At 38.3% G+C, this 14,834-nt stretch overlaps 1 protein-coding gene across 1 annotated transcript in view; it reads left to right on the top strand.

The window, feature by feature from the left end:
- The window catches only part of LOC124881206 (cGMP-inhibited 3',5'-cyclic phosphodiesterase A-like), a 147,151-nt gene that overhangs the window by 128,817 nt on the left and 3,500 nt on the right, over positions 1-14,834 (top strand). The window contains exons 6-13 of the mRNA XM_047386733.1: positions 479-627; positions 2,311-2,448; positions 3,404-3,515; positions 3,777-3,890; positions 4,406-4,605; positions 5,725-5,928; positions 8,638-8,799; positions 14,415-14,655. Of these exons, the coding sequence (XP_047242689.1) occupies positions 479-627; positions 2,311-2,448; positions 3,404-3,515; positions 3,777-3,890; positions 4,406-4,605; positions 5,725-5,928; positions 8,638-8,799; positions 14,415-14,655 (1,320 nt within the window). The remainder of the gene's footprint in view (positions 1-478; positions 628-2,310; positions 2,449-3,403; positions 3,516-3,776; positions 3,891-4,405; positions 4,606-5,724; positions 5,929-8,637; positions 8,800-14,414; positions 14,656-14,834) is intronic.

Genomic DNA, 14,834 nt, shown 5'->3' with positions numbered 1-14,834 from the left:
TAAATTTCCTGTTAAAAATAAATCAGTAGTAAATGCTGTGGATATATTAGATAAATCCTATGATTTTATTAAATTAACAGTTCTTCTTTACTAGACAACAGTCTAGTGTGGATATAATACAGCTCAGTTCAGTTTATTTATATAGCTCCAGTTCACCACAAGTGTTGTGAACATGAGCTATATAACATGTTATCTCAAGGTGCTTTACAAGATAATCAGGTTGAATTTATCTCCAATCACATAGTACCAAGTTAAATTTAAATCAATCCCATTCATTCAAATCCAACTGAATAATGTAGTTTAAATTCAGATTACATACACTCTCATTTAGTCCCATTTATAACAGAATACAGTCCAATCCAGCTGATTATGTAATGCCAGGTGATGAACAGGGATCTCTGTGGGGAAGGCGAGTTGATTACAATACGTCATTGATTTTGCAGCAACCCCACATATCTTTCTTTGTCTTTATTAACAGAAGACCAGGTGGTTGTGTCATCAGACTATGACAGCACCCATGAAGCCAACCATAGTGACAGCAGTGATGTAGCACACACAGAGGAGGACACAGAGGAAGGGAAAAAAGCCTCCCAGAATGTCATCCTCCATGCACTAATACCTCCCGAGGTGAGTTAAGGCATACTCATTTAGAAACATGTCTTTAATCAAAGTATAAGAAATTGTACATTGTAAGTCTGACATCAGGCAGAAACACAATATACAGTGAATATAAAAAGTCTACACACCCTGGTAAAAATGGCAGGTTTTTGTAAGAAATGAGAACATGGAGTAAAGAGTCATATGGAATAAATTATAATATGCGTTCCGATGAGCCTTATTTGTCAGATTAAGAGTACCCTTTAGAAAACATAGCCTTTAAGCAGGTATTCAAAATGCTTTTCATTAAACCCACATTTCTGCAGAAAAAAGTTTTTTAGATGTTATGTATTTTTTGTTTATCTCAAATCATCATATTTAACATAAATAAATGCTTGAAAACATCAGTCAATGTGTGATTAATCTATATATTGTGTTTCACTTAGTTAATTGAATTACTAAAATTAATTACCTTAATAGTATTATTTTAACTTATTGAATATGACTACATATGAAAATGAGTAAACTAAACTGAACTGACACTTTTGTTGAAGAACCTTCTAAATCCAATTTCAGACCAGCTTTCTGTGGTAAAAGTCTATCTGGATCCCACAGCTTACTTTTGCAATATTTGTCCACTAAGCCTCGCAAAAGTTCTCCAAATCTATTGGATTGTGAGGATATGTCTTGTCCATAGCCCTCTTCATATGATATCACAGATGTGAGCCTTCAAACCCTGTCATGTTTAGTTCTGGACTCTGGCTTGGCTATTCCAAACATTTTATTTTCTTCTGGTGATTAGTCATTCCTTTGTTTATTTTAGATGTATGTTTAGACTCACTGTGATGCTGAAAATAAAATCTCTCTTCACCTTCAGCTTTCGAGCAAACCTATAGGTTTTGGGTCAGAACTGACTGATATTTAAAACCTCTTAGGATTTCATCCACTTTGACAAAGGTCTAGTTCCATCTGAAGGAAAGCTACCCCAGAGCATGATGCAGCCACCGCCATCTTTTACGGTGGACATGGTGAACCTGCGGTTATGTGCCGTGGCCAGATGTTCCAGGTTGGTTTTATCTGACTATAAGATGTTCTTCTGCAAGATTTGGGGACATTTTTTTTTTTTTACCAGATCTATATGTTTTCCTTGGAAAAAAGACATTCTGTCCTTCAACATTACTTCTGAGTCCAAACATATGGAGAATACAGAAGACTGTTGTTACTTGCAGAAACAGTACAAACCACAAAATCCCACAGCTTCTTCCATGCTCCTGTCAGGGTCTTGGGAGCCTCCCAGAGCAGTTCATTTTAAGTCTTTTTTACAAATGATGGAGAAGACTCCAGTTATAGTAATGTAACTGTTTCAATTACTGATGGCAGCCTTTACTGTGCCATGGTAGATATAAAATGATGTGGACTTTTGCTTTTTATCCTAACTGATACTTTGTACAATGAAATCATTTTTGTGCAGTCTTATACAAATAGGTTATTTAAGCTTACTTTTTTCTTTTTCATTTTTAACAGATGTTTGTTACATGATATATGTTACATTAAAGTTGAAAAGGAATTTAAATTGTTCTCATTCTTAACATCACAAAAATTATTTTACCACGGGTGTATATACTTTTTTATATCCACTCTAAATGTGCTATTAGCTTGTATCAGGGAGCAATTTATTATTTTAAACATTTTTATTCTGTACTGTTTGTTCAGGACAAACCCGCTCTGGCACCAGAACCATTAGTAATGGAAGACTTGGAGCCTTTGATGAGTCAGTTAAACAATTGGAACTTTCCTATTTTCACCCTAATGGAGAAGACAAATGGAAAAAGTGGAAGGATCCTTAGTCAGGTGAGAACATTAAAGAACATGAAGGGTTAAGATCAGAGATGAATCACTGCAGTCCACACTTTTTATTGAGGATTTTGACAAAAGTTCTACACATTTAAAGAGTTTTAAATCACAAACACAATGTGAAATGTTTGTTAATGTGGTCCATGCAACATAGTTTACTCCTTGAGAGTTTCTAAAGCGCAATCAAAAAGAATAACATTTATTTCAATTGAAAAATAGAGGCCCATTAATAAACATGAACATGTTTATAGGATATCAGATGAAGACTAAGTCTTCTAGAGCCACGGTTGTTGTTCTCTTATGATATACGAGCAGAGATCTTCTTTCTCCAAACGAACAACTGTCAGGTGCTTCAGACTTGGCTTGGGACTTGTCATTAAAAAACAGTGTCTGGGATGCCTCTGAAGGAGTCTGCATAATGTAAAGGTCTCTGAATAAATTGTTAAAAAGAGAAAAACAATCTTCTTCTTAAGGAATCTTTGCCAAGAAATATTGTAGGAGAAGCTATGAATTTTTGACATGTGCAAATCTGGTTGGTGCACTGCAGTTCATGTATATTCCTCTTAGCAATCCACAACGGAGGAAGAGTGTAGATATATTTGACTGCTTTTGACCCATAGATTCTTAGGAGCACCAAATCACTGCAAGATAATGACCCAAAGCACATTAGCAAAACCTCACAGGGAAAAAAGAACCATTTCAGATGATTAGCTTGTAGAGAACAATAGAATAGAATAGAATAGAATAGAATGAAGCACAAACAAGCAAGAATGTAAAGTTAAAAAATCAAGACAAATAAGTATAAAGTGAAGCCATATAGTAGTTCATCACTATTTAGCTGTATTTAATATGAATGGGTGACACAATTAACAATGATGTCATTTTTTAATGAACTTCAGTTGTCTAATCTTATAAAATCGTGGTGGTTTTCACAGATGATTTTGTGTTGCAGGTATCTTATAGGCTCTTTGAGGACACCGGCCTGTTTGAAACCTTTAAGATTCCTGTTAAAGAATTCATGAACTACTTTCATGCTCTCGAGAGCGGCTACAGAGACATACCATGTAAGTTTACATGTATCTCAGCTGCTCGTGTTTTTCCTCGCACAGTTGTCTGGTCAGTTTTGTTGCAGTTGTAAAAAATAAAAGCAGCCACTAGATGGAAGTACCATACCATACACTTCATCCAGTTTTAGTCATACTACAGTGTACAGTACAGCACAATTAGCTGTCTTTATGTTGCCATGAAAACACTAAACAGCTCAACAGTGCACCCTAGTGGAGAGCATTTTAATTAGGAAAAACATGTTTTTTCCCCTGGACCAGATCACAACAGGATCCATGCCACAGATGTCCTTCATGCGGTCTGGTACCTCACCACGCAGCCTGTTCCTGGTTTACCCAGCCTTATTAACGATCATGGCTCTGCCAGTGACTCAGGTATGACCCATTGTACCAGTTTCTCAAACTGCTTCAAACTATGGGAAAAATAAGGAAATTAGCTTTTTTATTTATAAATATGTTCAATGTTTGGGAAATCTTTCCATATGCCTTCCATTTTTCCAGTGAGCCATCTCACCAATGTGAGAACAACCAACTTTAATCATGCTTCTGGCACAAGCATTTTCATGTAAAAACTATTTTGAAGTCTAGGACAGCATGAAATTGCTGTCAAATTAGGAGTTCACTGTCACCAATATTGCTATAACCTTGTATGCCTAATCAGGCCCATCCCTTTGATCTAAACATAAGTGGACTAGAATATTCTTGTGTGTATGTGTGTGTGTGTGTGTGTGTGTGTGTGTGTGTGTGTGTGTGCGGGTGTGTGTGTGTGTGTGTGTGTAAACGCTCGAGAGTGCATTACTGGCACATATAGGGGAACCTGAAGTATGTGTGTTGTGTAAATTTTGCCACCCTGACCCTGAATCTCCTCTATGTCTCTACCCTGCGGTTAGACTCTGACAGTGGAATAACACACAGTCATATGGGCTTCCTGGTTTCAAAGACCTGCACTGTGTCAGAAGATGGATATGGCTGTCTGTCTGGCCTCATACCTGCTCTGGAGCTGATGGCACTTTATGTGGCTGCTGCAATGCATGACTACGATCATCCTGGGAGAACAAATGCTTTCCTCGTGGCCACCAGCGCCCCGCAGGTACTTTGTTCATAAGGTCCACTGGACATTAGAGACATGCAGAGTGATTTGGCTCACAAAATGTAGACATTTGTTTGATTTATCTGATGTCCTACAAGTATAGATGTCCCACCTTTTCTTGCCATTTCACTGCTGAACTGCATAGAAAAGCTGATTTGAACCACCAGCTCCTTATACTATTATCTGTACTGCTTGCTACAAGCAAAAGTATAACTGGCCTGGGGAATCTGTCTGACTCTGTCAGAAAGTAAATTTTCAGAGCTGACGACATGGCATCAGAATAATGGAATTAATATCTAAATATATATCTATAAGTATACATATCTATAAATATATATATATATATATATATATATATATATATATATATATATATATACATATAATATTAAATTGATAATAAATTAACAATTTATATCCTTGCACATTATGTGACTTTCAAATAAATGTGTCTTCATTGATTTCAACTCCTTCAATTGAAGTTGAATTTCATCCATTTGCCTGTACCTAAAATCTGATCAGGTTTTCCAAGAACTACAGACCAAATCAATTAACTAACTTCTGCATCCACGTTCTGGATAGTAGGACAATCTAAATAGTTACATCAAAACATAGATCAAGCTTAGTAGATGTTTATATACTGATAATTTTATATCTTTATTGTATCTTTAAGTATTGGTTTGCCACCAGTTGTTTCATTTTCCAGGGTTTTTGCAGGTTTTTAAAAAAGTGTTAAAAAGTCATGTGAAATAAAAAATATCTTAAACAGCCCAAACTTTCCTGTACAATGTTGAAATAACCTTGAGTTAAGTTTTACATTTGTGCATTTCTTCATTAATTCTTTCTTCCCACAAAAGCTTTTCTTTATTTTTGAGAAATACTTCATTCAGTTCATGTGCCTCAGTTCTTGCTGAAGATACACATTATAGACAAGGCTCTCGATGTTGTGCAGTAAATAGCCCTGTTGGAATGAATTTAAAGACACACATTCTGCCTCCTCATGAAAATAAAAATAAAAATGCTCACTCTAAAACTGGCTCAGTATAGATTATTTTGATAAATCAAATAAATATGTAAAATTGCAGATGGCATTCATGCAGGGAGTTTGGCTGTTTGCAGGCAGTGCTCTACAATGATCGTTCGGTCCTGGAAAACCACCATGCCGCCTCTGCCTGGAACCTCTTCATGTCACACCCAGAGTACAACTTCCTCGTCAACCTGGACCATGTGGAGTTCAAACGCTTCCGGTTCCTGGTCATCGAGGCCATCCTGGCAACTGACCTCAAGAAGCACTTTGACTTCCTGGCTGAGTTTAATGCCAAGGTATTGCAAAAAAAATGAAGCTGTTATATGCTTTACATTATTTACATGAGTTGGAGTTATAGTGTTGTATCTGGAAAATTTTAATACAGCTAATATGAACCATTTTCCAATATCTGTTTCTAAATATAACAAAAAAAACGGGAATATACAATATTTTAGGTCATTTATTACAAAGAACAGTTCTATTGGACTTTAAACTGCTGTTATCTTAGCCACATAAATGGTTCTTTGTTTCTAAGCTCTTTAAATACTGGAAAAAAGTGGTGAGGAAAGGAAACTGTTCTAGGTATTTTACGGGAACAGTTATGTTTTTACATAGCAATGTGGGAGTTTCAAGAAGTTCAATTTAAGTCAAAAGTACAAAACACCCAGCAGCAATTCAGAATTTAATTCAGTGGAGACCAAATGTTGGTTTTGAGCAGTAGGGTGTTGGACATTGGTACAGTGAAGCTGCTCACTGGGTGGGCAACAAAAGAACCAGCATTTTTCATATCTGCACTTCTCAAAGTATCGCTCATTCCTCTTCATGAAGGCAAATTAAGTCTTCCATTAAGAGCCAGTCAGTTTTGAACTCGAGCTGCTTTACTTTCTTAAAATCTAAGCAAGAAATTATGATTTTATTTGGACAAATCTAGATTAAAATTTTGCATTTAAAATAGTAACAATGATTAAATATTTAATGCCTTTTTATATGTCCTCCTCAACTTATTTTTGTCATTGCTGCAAAACCAGAAATTACCATGATGCACAATCTTTAAACCTCGGATCAATGTCAAATGAATGTCTTTAGAAATCTTATCGTATAGCCTGTTCGATTTTCTGACATATTTGGGCAGATGAGTGTTTAATATGTTTACAACACTGAAACATACAAGGTGTTATTAAGCTAAAATAAGATACGTTATGGCTTATTTTCACTGTATGTACCTTACAATGAAATACACCTGGTGGCTCCCCACATTAGCAGCATACAAATAAACACAGTTACATAGAAATTATTATGAAGAGCAATAAGAAAAAGGCAACCAATAAAAGTAATTAAGCATCAAACTTATTTAGTAAACTAATAAAAGAGAAGTACAACATTAATGGTGAACTATATGCAGTATACACATTACTCATATGTAAATGGTGTTGCACAGTTGTAACTAGTATTGCACAGTTATATTAAGCACAGGGTGAACATTATTATTGAAGCTATACAAAAACTGTGTTTATTTTGGCTTTGGGGCTTTCGTTTACAGTAGTTTGTTACTTTCAGGGGTGGCAGCTCTAGGATAGAAGCTGTTTTGCTTAAACAACATAAACATACTATACCCACTTAAAAAGACACATGCAAACTAGAAATGATCAAACAACGTAAAAAGAAAATACAACACAAATGAAACAAATAACAGAAATAAGAAGAAATAAAAGAGATAGGTAAATGAATCAAATACGGGAGACAAAGAAGTGGGGAAACGCTAGCATGTAGATTAGCAAGGAAGCTGGTGATAAATATATATGAAAAAACATAAAATTTGCAGAATTACTAAAATTACAGCATGTCATAGTTTTTATTGCTGCTTTGACCCACATGCAGAAGCACACCCAGGAGGCAGAAGAAGGTTTAAAAGGTTTATTGTGAGGATTTGTTTACTGGAATCTGGAACCGGGAACTGAGGAGGACAGGATGGTTAGAATGAGTCTGAGAATTTCGGTGAAGATATTGCTGAATATTGAGCTTACAGTTGATTGAGAGGATTGCCGCCGGGGGGAAACGATGTGGGTCTGAGAGTGGAGAGTTTGATGGGTTTGATCTTGATCCGGAACTGCCAACTGCTGTGGTGGAGGTGAATGGATTCCAGGAGGGTAACAGAGGAGCACAGGATGGAGGTTGATGCGAGCACGGTGGAGGGCGTGCAGGGTTCACTACTTAGTCCAGGAGTAAGATGAGCCAGGATGCTGTCAGCTGGAGTCCTGTCTGGGTGGTGTCAGAATCAGAGAAGGAGGCTTGGGATCAAACGGTGAACTGGAGGAGCCTCCAATGCACACGAGCAACCACGTTGGTTAACACTCAGGCGTCAAAGTACTGACAGCAGGCTCTTCTTATACTGCTCAGGAGATGAGGCTTAATGGGCAACAGCTGTCACACCTCCAGTACCTGTGCTCATGCGCCATCTAAAGGAGAATATTAGTAAGTATTTTTGATACTAATAAATAATAATAATTTAAAAAACATATTAGAGTATATGCAAAAACTATTAATATAAAAAATAGATCATGTAGAACTTTCTAAAAATATTAATAACTAAAATTGAAATAAAATAATAAACCACAAAAAAGATGCTCAAAACATTGACTTTAAGGCAGACTGAACTAAAACCATCCAACCTCTCAGCTGCGTTCAGGTCTTCAGGATGGCAGTCCCACAGCGGAGGGCCATAGTAGGAACCCCTCACCATGTGTTTTACTTCTTATTTTAGGTATCAACAGAAGACCGATCAGTGTGATATGAGCTCACTCTCTGGTCTTTGTCATCATTCTTTCAGCTGAAGTTGAAGCTGTAGCTCTTTAAAGAAAACCAGAATGCAGAACTTTACAATAATCAATGGCAATGATTTTCACATGACAAAATGCAGGTTTTGTAACATATTGCATATTGCTTGTTTTATGCATTCACTTTTAGATATGAGAAAAGCTGACCTCTGCTGTTGTTTGATTTTTCAGGTGGGCGATGATCCGTCAACAGGTATTGACTGGTCTAATGAGAATGACAGGTTGCTTGTGTGCCAGATGTGCATTAAACTGGCAGACATCAACGGGCCTCTAAAGTGTAAGGATCTACACCTGCAGTGGACCAAGGGCATTGTCAATGAGTTCTATGAACAGGTGAGTAAACTCTCAGTTGGACTATGATGTTTGTGGCCATGAAGCAATGAAAACACTGCTAGAGCACCACAATATTGTAAAACGTTCTACAAATATAACTTACAGTGTGTTGAAAAATAAATTATACTCCTTGAAATTTTAGCCATGTTTTAGACATATTTTAGCTGCAAAAGACTTGACACTGGGGCAGAGGTTTAGCCTCCAGCAGGATAACAACCATAAATATACAGTCAAAGCTACAATAGAATGGTTTAGATTAATACATTTTCATGTATAAGAATGGCTCACTTAATGGCTTACTTAAAGACCAGACCTAAAGCTAAATGAAAATCTGTAGCAAGACCAATCTGACTGAGCTTTAGCTGATGTTTACTTATGAAAACATGTAAAAACTATGTATTATTTAGTTTCAGAGTCACAATTAGGTGCTTCTTTGTGTTGGTCAGTCACATAAAATCCCATTAATATACATTTAAGTATTTCATTATAATGTGTCAAATTATAAATAGTAATACTTAACAGTAATGATCTTCTTGCAAAGCACTGTAAATGAGATATTGTTTAGAAGTTTGACTCACTAAAGCTTTGTTTTTGAGTTATGAACATGAACTAAAATAGAGCTAAAATTAGAGATCTGGAGTCTATTCTTGGTAAATTATTTCCAAATTATTAACTGCTTTTTGTTTTTAAAAATGAACCAACAAAATGATGTTTTGACAGCTTCAGAATAGACAAAAACGTGTTTGCAACCGATGCAAGTCAATATAGGCAGTTCAAACATTAAAAAATGTATAAAGATGACTAAAATAGATGTTAAAACTGGTCAGTAAGTAAGAGGCATAAAGTAAGTAAATGTGTAAGTAAAAGTTCTGAACATTCCTTTATTTAGATACAAAATATATTGTTGCTCCTATGAGCAATTATTTTCACCTTTTTTGTCAGTTCTTTTTTTTTAGATTTTAGCTGTAAGAATGATGATTCAAACTGTGTGAGTGTGGCATAATTTTGTGTGCAGCAACTGTGGCTTTATTTTGAAGCAGTGTTGCAATGGCGAACATAAGCTAGTTATGGCTGCAGCTTATTTCCACCCACGTTGATTGTTGGGATTATATGCCCTCTTGGCACCGAATTTCTCCTTTCTCGGTTAATTGCTCCGGCACTGCTACTTTATAATGATGGTGCAGCCTGCCTAGTTCTGACAAGGCAGCCACAGAGAGCAAAGTCCAAACTGGAGAAACACTCTTCTGTGACTGAGGTTTGAATGTTTCCAGAGGAAGTGACGTAATGAAGTGTCATTCAGTTGGTCTCTGAGGACACTTGACAGAGAGGGCAACTCCACCTGAGTGCACTTGACAGTTTCCACCATCGATGTAAACAGATTTTAATTCACTTCCTTCCAAAAAATGCGAAACTAACCTTACCAGCTGATGAGGTACAGGGCTGAAGTTTAAGCTTTTATTTTTCTTGTCTATTCAGTGTCCAAAGAGGCTTACCTTATTAAACGTGTTGAAAGTGGCATTAACAAGGTTTATCTTAGCTTTATGAAGATATTTAAAGGTTTCTCTCTAAATTTTGGTTGTTCTTTCTCATATATGCCGTCCAAACATTGGCCTCAGGACTTTTGCTGCATTCCTTCCCCCTTCAATCTTTGCCCCCTTTTCTATCTAATTACTATAAATTGAAGGCCACTAGTGGCACAAAAAGACAAGATACAAGACCTGAGAGATTCTACATTTTTTAGCCAATCATCTATAACAGGTCATGTCTACAGCTGATACATCTTTGTAAATCACATTATTAGTTATAAAATACAATGTTGTATCGCCAAGCTGTATATCTTTGTTTTTTTTAATGGATTTCAAAAATAAAATAAAGGAATCACATTTAAAATAGTTTCTTTGCTAAAAACAAAACTGGTTCATTCCTTAAGAATTCACCCTGTTTTTCTGCTGAAAAACAAAACATTTTGGTATGAAACAGTCATACAATGAATCTCCTTCTACTACACCATGCATGAACTAATCCTAGAAGTGACTCGACAAGGAAACCCGTACCCCGCTACAGACTTGCTTTATTGAAAACACACATTTTCTTTATTCAATTCAAATTCAATTCAAAAATACTTTATTAATCCCAAAGGGAAATTAAATGTTATTATAGCTCATATTATGAAGGTTTCCTCAAAGAGCCGTTGTAGATGCTGATGGCTGTGGGCAGGAAGGATCTCCTGTAGCGCTCCGTCTTACAGCAGATCTGAAGAAGCCTCTGACTGAAGACACTCTGTTGTTGTAGGACAGTCTCATGAAGAGGATGCTCAGGGTTCTCCATAATGTTCTTCATTTTATGAAGAATCCTTCTTTCCACAATGATCTCCAGAGGTTCCAGAGGAGTCCCCAGAACAGAGCCAGCCTTTTTTATCAGCTTGTTGAGCTTTTGTAAGTCCCTGGCTCTGATGCTGCTTCCCCAGCAGATGATGGTAGAAGAGATCACACTTTCCACAACAGACGTATAGAAGATATGCAGCATCTTGCTGCGAACACCAAAGGACCTAATCTTCCTCAAGAAGTACAGTCTGCTCTGTCCCTTCTTGTAGATGGCTTCACAGTTGCATCTCCACTCTAGTCTGTTGTCCAGGTGAACACCGAGGTATTTATACTCCTGCACCACCTCCACTTCTTCTCCCATGATAGAAATAGTTTTTGACTTATTCCTGTTTCTCTTAAAATCTGCAATCATCTCCTTTGTTTTAGTCACTTTCAAAATGAGATAATTGTTTCCACACCATGCCACAAAGCGGTCCACCACCTTCCTGTACTCAGCTTCTTGTCCATCTCTGATCCACCCCACGACTGCAGAATCATCCGAGTATTTCTGCAGATGACAGGAGTCTGTCTTGTACTGGAAGTCTGAGGTGTACAGAGTGAAGAGGAATGGTGAGAGTACAGTCCCCTGTGGTGCTCCTGTGCTGCTGACTACCTGGTTAGACTCGCAACCCTTCAGTCTCACAAACTGTGGTCTGTTTGTCAGGTAGTCTATGATCCAGGAGATTGTTGAGGCCTCCACCTGAGTCTGGAGTTTCTGACAAAGCAAATCAGGTTGGATTGTATTAAATGCACTTGAGAAATCAAAGAACATGATCCTCACAGTGCTACTGGCTTTGTCCAGATGACAGTGGGTTTGTTGAAGCAGGTGTATGATGGCATCTTCAACTCCAACTCCACAGCGATAAGCAAACTGAAGGAGGTCCTGATGGTTTACTGTTTGCTTACTCAGGTGGGCCAACAGGAGTCTCTCTAGGACCTTCATGATGTGAGATGTCAGGGCAACAGGTCTATAGTCACTGAGGACTGATGGGTGAGTTTTCTTTGGTACCGGAACAAGACAGGAGGTCTTCCACAACACCGGAACCTTCTTCTGGGCCAGGCTAAGGTTGAAGAGGTGCTGCAGAATCCCACAGAGCTGCTCTGCACAGGCCTTCAGGACTCTAGGCCTGACATGATCTGGACCTGCAGCCTTATTCCTATTCAGTCTCTCCAGTTGTCTCTTGACCTGACTTCTTGAGACACACAGGTGGAAGTGGGAAGCAAAGGAAGCATCAGCATCATCTGATATGGTTGAAGGCAAACATGTAGAAGCAGAAGGGTCTAGGGCTGAGGTGGAATATAAAAAATGTGAGGTGTTACTGGACAGCTGTGGGTCCTGTGGGTCAAAGGAAGATGGAATGTCTGTTTGGCTGTGAGCAGGAGAGCAGGATGCGAAGCTTGTTTCTGAACTGAACCTATTGAAGAATGTGTTCAGTTCATTGGCTCTGTCCAGACCTTCATTGGTCTGATCATCCTTCTGCTTGAAGCATGTGATCTTCTTCATCCCTGTCCACACATCTCTGATATTGTTTTGCTGGAGCTTGCTCTCCAGCTTCTTCTTGTACACCTCCTTGCTGTCTCTTATCTTGACTTTAAGTTGCTTCTGTATAATCCTCAATAATCCCCTGTCTTCCTCTCTGAAGGCTCTTTTTTTCTTGTTAAGCAGGTCCTTCAGGTCACTGGTGATCCAACGTTTGTTATTGGGGAAGCATCTCACGGTTCTGGTGGGGATGATGTTATCCACACAGAAGTTTATAGAGTCGGTTACACACTCAGTCATGGCATTGATGTCCTCTCCATGTAGCTGGCACAGTGCGTCCCTGTCTGTAGCCTCAAAGCAACCTTGCAGAGCTTCTTCAGCTTCCTGTGACCATTTTCTCAAAGTCCTCTTTATTACAGGTTGCCTCTGAACAAGGGGCTTATATTTCAAGCAGAGAAAAACAAGATTGTGATCTGATTTGCCTAGAGGAGGTCTTGCTGTAGAGATGTATGAGTCCTTGACATTTGCATAAAACAAATCCAACGTGTTGTTTTCTCTGGTAGAGCAGCTGACAAATTGTTGAAACGTTGGAAGTGTAGCAGAGAGTGAAGCATGGTTAAAATCACCAGAAATTGCCACAAAAGCATTGGGGTTTTGTGTCTGTAGCTTAGCAACAACTGAGCTGATGGCATCACATGCAGTGTCGGCAACAGCGGAAGGTGGAACGTAAACTGTTGCCAAAATAACACTGGTGAACTCTCTGGGTAAATAATATGGATGAAAACTTACTGCCAACAGTTCAATATCTGGACTGCAGAGATGACACTTCACAGTAACATGTCCTGGATTACACCATCTGTTGTTCACAAGTACTGCCAGTCCGCCTCCTTTACATTTGCCGCTCCTCCTTAAATCTCTGTCTGCTCGTATGGTTAAAAAGCCCGGCAGAGAGACGCTGGAGTCGGGGATATGATCCTGCAGCCATGTCTCAGTAAAACACATGATACTGCATGCCCGGTACTCTGGCTGGGTCCTTTGTAGGGCTTGGAGTTCATCCAACTTGCTTCCCAACGATCTCACATTGCCCATCAAAATCGACGGAAGAGATGGTTTGAACTTCCTTCTTCTCTCTCTTATCTTAGCTCCTGCTCTGCATCCATGGCATCTCCTTTTCAACTCATCAGGGATTTTGGGGTTGTAGTTGAAGTATTATTTGAACTTTTGAGATATTAATCAGCTGCTCCCGGTTGTAAGAAACAACCCCGTTGCCATGACAATGCATCATAACAAATGCCCAAAAATAGAAAGTATTAAGAAAACTCCTCCAAGCTGCACAGCATCCGACACTGGAGTGGACAGTCATCCAAAAAAAAATCAACTGTATCCACCACAAGAGGAATAGTTCACAAAAAAAAATAAATCAGAATCAAAAGTAACAGAGCTACTCCAACCTGCTGCCACCTTGAGTGGCGCAATTCTAGAAATTAAGGCTTTAAATTAATTTCAGACATTTAAATTGTAGAAGTACACTTGTTTGGTGAGCCCTGATAGTGTTATTATCCTGTATGGATACATAACATATAGAAGTACTTATGCAATGACTTCAGCAAATATCTATGAAATCAAACATCTAATGTATGATATAGATGATCTGCACGTCCCTTTCATTCTGGCCTCATTTCTTTTAGAATGAGGTAGGGTGAGAATTTTATCAAACATTAGTTTTTGTTTAGCTTATATTGTTTTATATTAATGGCTCATGCTGTATGTAGGGCGATGAGGAGTCCAGCCTGGGTCTTCCTGTCAGTCCCTTCATGGATCGAGCAGCGCCACAGCTGGCCAAACTTCAGGAATCCTTCATTACGCACATCGTTGGACCGCTCTGTAACTCCTACGACTCGGCTGGCCTCATACCTGGACGATGGGTGGAGCCCGAGTTCGAGGAAGAAGAGCAAGAGATCGCAGAAAGTGAGGAGGCAGATGACGATGGATCTACTTGCTCTGATGCATCACGTAAGCATTCTTTCATTCTGTTAAGATTTAATGAACTCAATAGTATTACTATCGGTTGATAATATTAATTCCCAAAAGATGCCTGTTATTGGTAACAAGCAGAAAACACAGAAGGCCTTTTTTGACTAATAAGCATCAGGTAGTTAAGTGTAGTTTGCTAGATATAAAATTACTCCTTC

The sequence above is a fragment of the Girardinichthys multiradiatus genome, chromosome 2 (genome assembly GCF_021462225.1).
Source record: "Girardinichthys multiradiatus isolate DD_20200921_A chromosome 2, DD_fGirMul_XY1, whole genome shotgun sequence".
NCBI lineage: Eukaryota > Metazoa > Chordata > Actinopteri > Cyprinodontiformes > Goodeidae > Girardinichthys > Girardinichthys multiradiatus.
Note: the sequence above shows the minus strand (reverse complement) of the source record. Positions and strands in the feature narration are given on the sequence as shown.